Genomic DNA, 9,541 nt, shown 5'->3' with positions numbered 1-9,541 from the left:
AACTGGGCCTAGGGCGTCATTCCACACAACCATCTTAGCCTTACGTTTGTTATAAGTCCATGTTAATGAATGGGAGTTAGATTGTCGTAGCGCTACATCTTTTATAAGTCCATGTTAATGAATGGGAGTTAGATTGTCGTAGCGCCAGATTGCTTTATGGAACATGGTCCTCCACCATACGCTGTGAGACATGGGGCTTATGAGTTGACATCCAGACACAACACGGCCCACTACGTTGCTGCAACTTTGTGCGGAAATGTCATGTGAGTTGGTATGAAGGTTGGATCAATCGACTTATGTTGGAATCAAACCAGGACTACACCATGGTAACGTGACACACTACCTGATATTTATCCATATTTTGAGCAATCCAATAACTACATGCATCACTTCTGGATATTACCTGTTCGAAGCATCAACAATATTTTGATTGTCACTTTCAATTATTCTTGTTCGACACTAATTCAGACTATACAGATAGGAGACATGAACTCACGCCTCTGTCAATTGAGCCTAATACACAAGAAGAACCACTTCAATTTCTCAGTAATACACACATTTTGTTGGAAGACAGTTTAAGCAAATGAAGATGAATATCACATGAAGGACATGGCAAACTGTTACATTCAAAAACAAGTCAGGACCAAACATTAACTACCTTCAACGAAGAATTCCAACCCTGTGCAGGAGGGTAAGAAGTGATCAACAGGTGATTGGAGATTAGATCGAAATGGCAGATGGCCTGTAGACTTGGTATGGAATCTTGTTATTTTCAGTGTACTTTTCACCACTGTTGTCAATGGTTTTTCACTTCAGTATTCAGACAGTATAGACCATGACCATCTGGGATGGAAATTAACAAAGAACACCTACTAGCCCGAATAATGACCTATGTAGCAATATCTTCCAAAATGTTTGAAATTCTACCAGTCCTTAGTCCAGCTTCAACAAAAGCCTAGCAGGCTAGTGCTATAGCGGGCTAGTGCTAATTTCCTCCCTGACCATTGGTGTAACAGTTTCATGTTGAACAACAACGAATACACATTTTGTAGCACAGGACTAAAGGCAGAGCGGATATATATCCACCACTGGCTCATCTAGAGCGATCCTGAATATCAAGTGATTTCTCCATCTCTGTAATCTCTCTCCATCCGCCAGTGTTTTATGTAACAGGGAAAGTAGCAATAGCATTATGCAGTCAATGGCTTCAGTTACTTACACACATAACAACAAACATGAGCAAGCCGCCGCCTGCTCGCAACATCTCCGTTAGAAAGACTGCATGGATTATCTCCCCTTGACACATCCTCTGCATCCAATCCTCTTCTGTGACCCCAACCATGGGAACACAAAACCTTTGTCTTGTGTCTTCCTGTGATCCAGAGCAGGTCTGTCCATCTCTACCAGCATCTACACTCACTCTGGAGATCACATACACACACTGTAAATTCTGCAGCCTAGAACCTCCATGATCTCTTAAAAGTACCTGGCTATCCTGGAAGTGTTCCATACACATTATGGGAAGATAACCCAAGCTGACAATTCATTTAATGTCCAACTCGGATAAAAGACATATTGAACTGTTTAAAATATCTGATCTCCCTCTGATCACCTGATGTTTTCAACACGAGATGGTGATTTCCAACAAGGGGGACAACCCTGGTGTGACAACTATCTCATAGTGATAAAAGTTTAAAATATCTCGCTCCTTCCTGTAGGGACCTGCATGATATTCTCCACGCGCCTTCTCTGACTTCGTCTCACGGCATCAGCTCTTCGATAGGGCTCGTTCTTCAAATCTGGAAAATGATAAAAAAAATTGTAAATACTTTTTAAAGGCTACTTGCATAGAGGTTTGTACATAGCCATTATCAACATAGCTGGAATATATGCCATGCTTTTATGAAACCTCAAGTGAATAGTTACAGGTGATCCAGAAGGATCTTTGTTCCTCAGAAGCAGTTACTGAGGATAGGTATAACATAGCATACAACTGTTATAAGGAATACGGTGAAGATAGTAATCTACAAGGAATGTGAACACAGAATGCTCCTCCTACCCAGCAGGATGTCCTCCAGGGCCCCGTGGTACACCTCGTCCTTGTTCAGGAGCTTCTTCTCCCGAATGTTCCTGTTCCTGCTCTTCAGTTCGGACACCATCTCAGCCTGCAAACCAGAAACAACTATTATTACTGCTCAAACTTGGGGAACAATCTTTTGCAGTAAGTAATTACTTGGGGAACACTCTCTTACAGTGACTGATACTTGGGGAACGCTCTCTTACAGTGGGTGGATACTTGGGGAATGCGCTCTTACAGTGACTGATACTTGGGGAATGCGCTCTTACAGTGGGTGGATACTTGGGGAACGCTCTCTTACAATGGGTGGATATTTGGGGAACACTCTCTTACGGTGGGTGGATATTTGGGGAACGCTCTTTTACAGTGGGTAGATATTTGGGGAACACTCTCTTACAGTGGGTGGATATTTAGGGAACGCTCTCTTACAGTGGGTGGATATTTAGGGAACGCTCTCTTACAGTGGGTGGATATTTAGGGAACGCTCTCTTACAGTGGGTAGATATTTGGGGAACACTCTCTTACAGTGGGTGGATATTTGGGGAACACTCTCTTACAGTGGGTGGATATTTGGGGAACGCTCTCTTACAGTGGGTGGATACTTGGGGAACGCTCTCTTACAATGGGTGGATATTTGGGGAACACTCTCTTACGGTGGGTGGATATTTGGGGAACGCTCTTTTACAGTGGGTAGATATTTGGGGAACACTCTCTTACAGTGGGTGGATATTTAGGGAACGCTCTCTTACAGTGGGTGGATATTTAGGGAACGCTCTCTTACAGTGGGTGGATATTTAGGGAACGCTCTCTTACAGTGGGTAGATATTTGGGGAACACTCTCTTACAGTGGGTGGATATTTGGGGAACACTCTCTTACAGTGGGTGGATATTTGGGGAACGCTCTCTTACAGTGGGTGGATATTTGGGGAACGCTCTCTTACAGTGGGTGGATATTTGGGGAAAGCTCTCTTACAGTGGGTGGATATTTGGGGAACACTCTCTTACAGTGGGTGTGTGAATATTGATGACTTATCCATGTGCTCAATGTTATAGGATTGATATAACAGTATGTAAATTATGAAGCCTGGACCACACAAACCACAGTTTTGATACAATATATAAGGCAATCTTAAAGATGTGCAGTAAATCTGTAAGGTGCTTGTACAGGGATGCTAGATATCATCAACTGTGGCTCCAGGTAGTACCTTGCTCCTTCAAGAAGTTCAAACAAAATAGGCCACATTGCATCAATTTCTTTTGGGGAAGAAATCCAACATAATCAGTGTTCAATGTTTCTGCTGTGAAAAGTGACCCTTCTTTCAAAAGCAATCAGTTACACAAAATCAGTCTGATTTCACCATGCATTGATACAACAGAGAGTCGACAGCAGTCCAAGTGCTTCAACAAATCCATTAAAGCCAGCGCCAGCCTTTCAATCATCACTGATTACTATACATCTGCATGTTCCCATGCTCTGTGCGTGGCAGCCATGTCAAATATGCATCCTATTGTGCAACATCAGCACATTCCACAAGAGAAGCAGCCTTAGGGTCAAGGAAGAGAATTTATATCCAGTTTAATCCTTTGTGAAATCCATATATCTTTAAAAGTTTCAAGTGTTCCTACACATTACAAAGTGAGTGAGGGAGTTGGCAGCAGCTCTGAACAGTGTTTCAGTCACATCACTGCATGATTTCTAACACAGGAGGATTTTTGTTTTGTTGGTTTGTTGTTTTACGCCACACACAGCAATATTCCAGCTATATGACGGCGGTCTGTAAATAATCGAGTCCGGACCAGACAATCCAGTGATTAATATCATGAGCATCGATCCACGCAATTGGGATCGATGACATGTATCAACCACGTCAGCGAGCCTGACCACCCGATCCATCAGTCGCCTTTTACGACAAGCAAAGTCACTTTTTACGGCAAGAATGGGTTGCTGAAGACCTATTCTATCCCGGAATCTTCACGGGTCTATCACAGGTTACGCAGGTAACCAACATTCTTTCTTGAAACCTCAAGACACAGGTACAGTGCTTACAAACCAAGGATCATAATCAGGGCAAATCATAAATTCAAACCCATAATTAGTGGATCCTACCATAACTAAGGGACATAATTCTGCACAGAAAATAGCATCATCTAAGACGACAGGGTCACCAGGGATCCCCACAAACTACTGCATGTTACACCTAAATATTATATTTAGCTTTCACAATAGTAATCTAATCTGATTAAGTGTCTACAATTTCAAAAAAGTACGAGTGTGCTACAACTCTCTGCCCATCTACTATGGCCCCCGCACGTCCAGCAACCAGCTCCCACTATCTTGTATCCATGCATTCAACACAGCAGCCAGTCCTCGTGACAGAAGCATGGCTACGTACCTGACCTCCTGATGCTCTTAACAACGTTTCATGACCAGCTGTGAAGCAATATCCAGACATTCAACATACTACCTGTGTGACAACTGTCTACATGCATCACGTCCATCAACACAGCATGAACACAATGAACAGTGTTAAGTTCACGAGGAAGGGCCTGGTGCTGACAAACCTAGAAATTTAATTGGGGTGAACCGGGATTCGATCCCACTATCATAGGGTCACACCACAGCACAACAAATTGCGACGACTTGGACACCCGTGCCCAAATGATGGTTAGCCTTTCTGTTTTTCAGCTTAAAAAAATAACAAACAAATCTTCTTTTGAACTTAAATTACATGCAACAATAGATTGCTTCATGCCTGGTGGAGTGAGTGAGTTTGGTTTTGCCTCGCTTTTAACTGTATTCCAGTTATATCTCAGCATTCTTTGTTTGTTTGCCGCACTCATCAATATTCCAGATATAATACCATTCACCAGATATAATAGCATTCACCCCTGTTGAAAACCGTTATACTGGAAATTGGTAATTTTATGCAGAGATATAAGATCAAATGTGGCGCAAATACTCAACCAACAAGCTTCTAAAACTAAAGCTCATTATACACCACTAGACACACATCTCGTTTGTGTTGACGCAATCCTTGCAGGGTGGGGCTACATACCTGGGTGGCCTTCTTGTCCTTCTTCTTGTTGGCCATGGGGGTGTTGGGTTCCATCATACTCGCACACTCCAGCTTCTTCCTCCGCTCATTGTCCAAAATACTTTGCTGTGAAGATATAGCAGAGGGAGTGAGTGAGTTGGGTTTAACGTTGCTGGGAACAGTTGTCCTGTTCTATGACAGAATGTCAGCTTGATGTGGGAGTGAGTGAGTGAATGAGGTTTTACGCCGCTTATGGCAATATTCTAGCAATATCATGGCGGGGGACACCAGAAAAATGGGCTTCACACATTGTACCCATGTCGGGAATCGAACACGGGTCATCGGCGTGACGAACGAACGCTTTAACCACTAGGCTACCCGACCGCCCCGCTTGATGTGGGAGAACAGCCAAGAGCAGTGCTGGTCTCTGACGCTGACCACTTTTGTGAAACCCACAAGCATGGGTATGATGCTGACAAACTTATAAAAAACCATCATAGTTGTCTATTACTTCAAAATATCACAAGAACTAGGTATAGTCAATTTCTTCTTATATCAGGTATGTTTTCAAAATGATATGGATAGTGTAATATTGGATATGTGTAATTTCACTACAAGAACAACATAAAATTGATCACTGAATTCATAGTAACACTTTTCACAGGAGAATTGGCAGACACATAACACTGAACTCACCTTGAAAGCGTTAACAAATCTGACAAATTGAGCAAAGAAGGTTGATGGGGCAGCAGTCCTTGGACTCTCACCGAAATACTCCACTACACGTTTGTAGGCATCCTGAAACAAGACAAATAATAATAATAATAATAATAATAATAATAATAATAATAGAGGCGTTTCAGGATGGGACAGTTTTTACACGGCAGGCTGTACAAGAGCGGCAACAGGGGGATTTGAGGGGGGGGGGAGAAGAGGACCTTATTTGCATCTTTTCTTCTTGCCATGTGCTTAACGCTGCATTAATTCCAGCTTCCAACACTATTCTCTATTCAGGAATGGAGACAGGCCTGTTTCAAAACATTCGACAGTGACAATTCTGGATATTCTTGAATGCACTGACATATCACAGGGCCTGTTACTTACTGCTGTTTCATTTGACCCACCTACATTTGTTTGTTTCAACATAGTTTGTTGATTATTCATTGCTTGTTAACTGATTTCACAATTTAGTTCTGTGAATACAAATGTCTGGGTTAGCCAGCACTGTTTGGAAATCACCTTGCACCCAGCTTATTTGATGGGTTTATTGCACTGATAGCACCAGCCATTATATATGGTTACTTTTGACCTTGTGTACCATCATACCAATACCACACGGCAACTTTACCCTTGAGTGCATTTAACCACCACGGACACCCTGACATACTCACCTGTGCAGTTTTAACATCAGCCAACAATTTCTTAAAGCGATCTTCTGAGTTGGAGAGGAAATCTTTGAGTATTGTTGGCGAGTCTTTTTCCTTTCTTAATGTAGCTTCACGCTTTGTCAGATCAAAACCCTTTTCTAGTTCATGAATATCTGTGGTGATGTTCTCCATCGAAACTGAAAAATAAACAGGAACATAAAGTCAGTGTGTTGTGACCAACTTCTACAGGATAAGTCTCCATAGGAGCTTCAGGCCACCACACAAATGTTGATTGGCAGCTGGTATTTATGTCATGCATGTTTCAATATTATGTATATCCTTTTTCCCATGAATGTGAATGCATTACAAATATTTGTTAAATGAAAAACATATATTTCAAAACAACATACAATTACACTTGTTTTTTGAAACTCTGCAGACTTTTCAACTACAGGTGTAAGAATTTCAACATATTCAGAGCTTCAAACACCCCAACCTGTCTCTCCCACCAAGGACATGCTCTGCTTTGACAAACCCCAACCTGTCTCTCCCACCAAGGATATACTCTGCTTTGACAAACCCCAACCTGTCTCTCCCACCAAGGACATGCTCTGCATTTACAAACCCCAACCTGTCTCTCCCACCAAGTATATGCTCTGCATTTACAAACCCCAACCTGTCTCTCCCACCAAGTACATGCTCTGCATTTACAAACCCCAACCTGTCTCTCCCACCAAGTATATGCTCTGCTTTGACAACACCCCAACCTGTCTCTCCCACCAAGGACATGCTCTGCATTTACAAACCCCGAACCTGTCTCTCCCACCAAGTACATGCTCTGCATTTACAAACCCCAACCTGTCTCTCCCACCAAGTATATGCTCTGCTTTGACAACACCCCAACCTGTCTCTCCCACCAAGGACATGCTCTGCTTTGACAAACCCCGAACCTGTCTCTCCCACCAAGGACATGCTCTGCATTTACAAACCCCAACCTGTCTCTCCCACCAAGTATATGCTCTGCTTTGACAACACCCCAACCTGTCTCTCCCACCAAGGACATGCTCTGCATTTACAAACCCCAACCTGTCTCTCCCACCAAGGATATACTGTGCTAAAAAAAAACAAGTGCAAAAGTGAGCGTGGCTCACTAATACCCCCGACCCGCCTAGTGTGTCAGTAGTTTCAAATTAAATAGCTAGGATAGGGTTAGGGTTTGAAAAATTCAGTCTTTCTAAAACTTTTGTTTGAGATGAATCCACTGAATAGTTTAAAAGAAATCGCGGGGACAAATTTTTCGGACGGACGGACGGACGGAACCTTGGTATAACTATATGTCGGGGGCATAAAAAAAACTCTTTCTCCCACAAAGCATATGCTTTTCTCAGACAAACCCCCAACCTGTCTGTCCCACCAAAGATATGGCCTGCTCAGACAAACCCTCAACCTGTCTCTCCCTACATGGATATGCTTTGCCTGGATTACATGTCAGTCTCACCAAGGTACTTGCTGCCAACTACAGGTCAGTCTTACCTACGGCTGCCTTGTCTATGAACCTTAGCTCGGTGTCGAAGTTCATGAGATCCGGGAACTTCTCCTGTATTGTCATCACAAGGAAGTGCATGAGAGTCACCTTCTTGTCCCCGGACTTGGTGTCCACCAACTGCCAACACAAACACAGCAATAGCAGAACGGAGAGTTACACAGACCTAACACTGGATCTAAGAATTTCTGGTCATAGAAGAATATATTCTCTCATATTTCAAGAATATTCTCTCCATTGTAAAAGATTGCAAAAACAAAAACTCACCATATCCAGACTCTGCAACTTGAAACCATAGGCTGCTCCACGTTTTGAACTGTTCATGTAGTTACCAAAAGCAAGGATCACCTGAATAATAATAATAATAATAATAATAATAATAATAATAATAATAATATTATTATAATAGGCCATTTATGTTGCGCATATTTCCACACCACACAGGGGCATGTTCAAAGCGCTATTATTACCCCGGTCAATGGATCAGTTTGCACTTAACAATCATTCTCTGCTCCCTTGGAAGTATACAATCCATGCTGCCTGTTAGGCACTGGAAATAGTGTTAGACACCACATGGCCATCTCATCCTTCTGGGTACCCATTCACTGCTGGGTGAACAGAGGCAATTTTGAACAAAGTCACTTGCCCATGGAGATACCACGAGTCTCATGTGCTTCAGTGTGAGACAGAACTAAAGCCCTGGAAACTGTCAGGAGCCAAACTGCCCAATTGTTGTCACCATCCAAGGACTCTCCGGCGTTGCTTAACTTCACCTGATTGGTGACCTGTGCACTGTGCACAGGACCACGTGCCACCACATTCTTTCAAAGGCTTTCAAGAAAATATCATTGTTTTACTGTCGCACAGTGAACTTGAAGACTGTTGCACTCATATAGGGATGAGCCATCGACCAAGTCACCGAGCCTGATTGCCTGATCCATTAAGTCCCCTCTTCCGAACAGCAAATGTTGCTTGGAGCATTTCTAATCCGGCATCCCCACAGGGATTCAGTCTCCGAACAAACATGAGGTGATGAGAACTTCCTCTGCACATCGTGTGTGTGTGAGAGCATCATCGAATCTACTGCCAGTGTACCCCATGGCAGTGACTCCCATTGTCAGCATCATTCTACACAACCCAAGCAAATCTTACCTCCATCAGTTTCCGCACTTTCTGTGAACTTCTTACAGACATAGAGGCAGCGATGATAGCATTTACTTGCTGGAAACACAGGGTAATAACATGATACACATTATATACAACTCCTTCTTTGAATTTTTACTTACAATAGAGATTCTTACACCTCATTAAAATTATCTTCCTTAACTTTTTGTGCCTGAATTTTGGCTGAGTTGGTTGATCCATACGAAAGAGGGTTTTACAAGAACTCGCGGCAGGAATATGCACATAATTCCAGGAAACACTCACCGGCTGGAGATGATGCAAGTTATCGTAGAAGTTTCCGATAAAACTCATGATTGTCAGTCGATGAACAAGACGCTCTACCTTGCACAACTGA

General features: G+C 42.8%; 1 protein-coding gene across 12 annotated transcripts in view; it reads right to left on the bottom strand.

Moving 5' to 3' along the window:
- Window positions 1-415: 415 nt before the first annotated feature.
- Window positions 416-9,541, bottom strand: part of LOC139464849 (formin-like protein) — an 85,907-nt gene continuing 76,781 nt past the window's right edge. For all 12 annotated transcript variants that reach the window (XM_071246388.1, XM_071246389.1, XM_071246391.1 and 9 more), the window contains 9 exons: window positions 9,451-9,537; window positions 9,175-9,243; window positions 8,290-8,370; window positions 8,013-8,142; window positions 6,504-6,676; window positions 5,809-5,910; window positions 5,134-5,238; window positions 2,060-2,165; window positions 416-1,799 (listed from right to left, as the gene is read on the bottom strand). In XM_071246388.1, the coding sequence (XP_071102489.1) occupies window positions 1,693-1,799; window positions 2,060-2,165; window positions 5,134-5,238; window positions 5,809-5,910; window positions 6,504-6,676; window positions 8,013-8,142; window positions 8,290-8,370; window positions 9,175-9,243; window positions 9,451-9,537 (960 nt within the window). In that variant the 3' untranslated portion in view covers window positions 416-1,692. The remainder of the gene's footprint in view (window positions 1,800-2,059; window positions 2,166-5,133; window positions 5,239-5,808; window positions 5,911-6,503; window positions 6,677-8,012; window positions 8,143-8,289; window positions 8,371-9,174; window positions 9,244-9,450; window positions 9,538-9,541) is intronic.

The sequence above is a fragment of the Haliotis cracherodii genome, unplaced genomic scaffold (genome assembly GCF_022045235.1).
Source record: "Haliotis cracherodii isolate W230 unplaced genomic scaffold, xgHalCrac1.p SCAF_17, whole genome shotgun sequence".
NCBI classification, from domain to species: domain Eukaryota; kingdom Metazoa; phylum Mollusca; class Gastropoda; order Lepetellida; family Haliotidae; genus Haliotis; species Haliotis cracherodii.
This window is presented reverse-complemented; position numbering and strand designations above follow the sequence as displayed.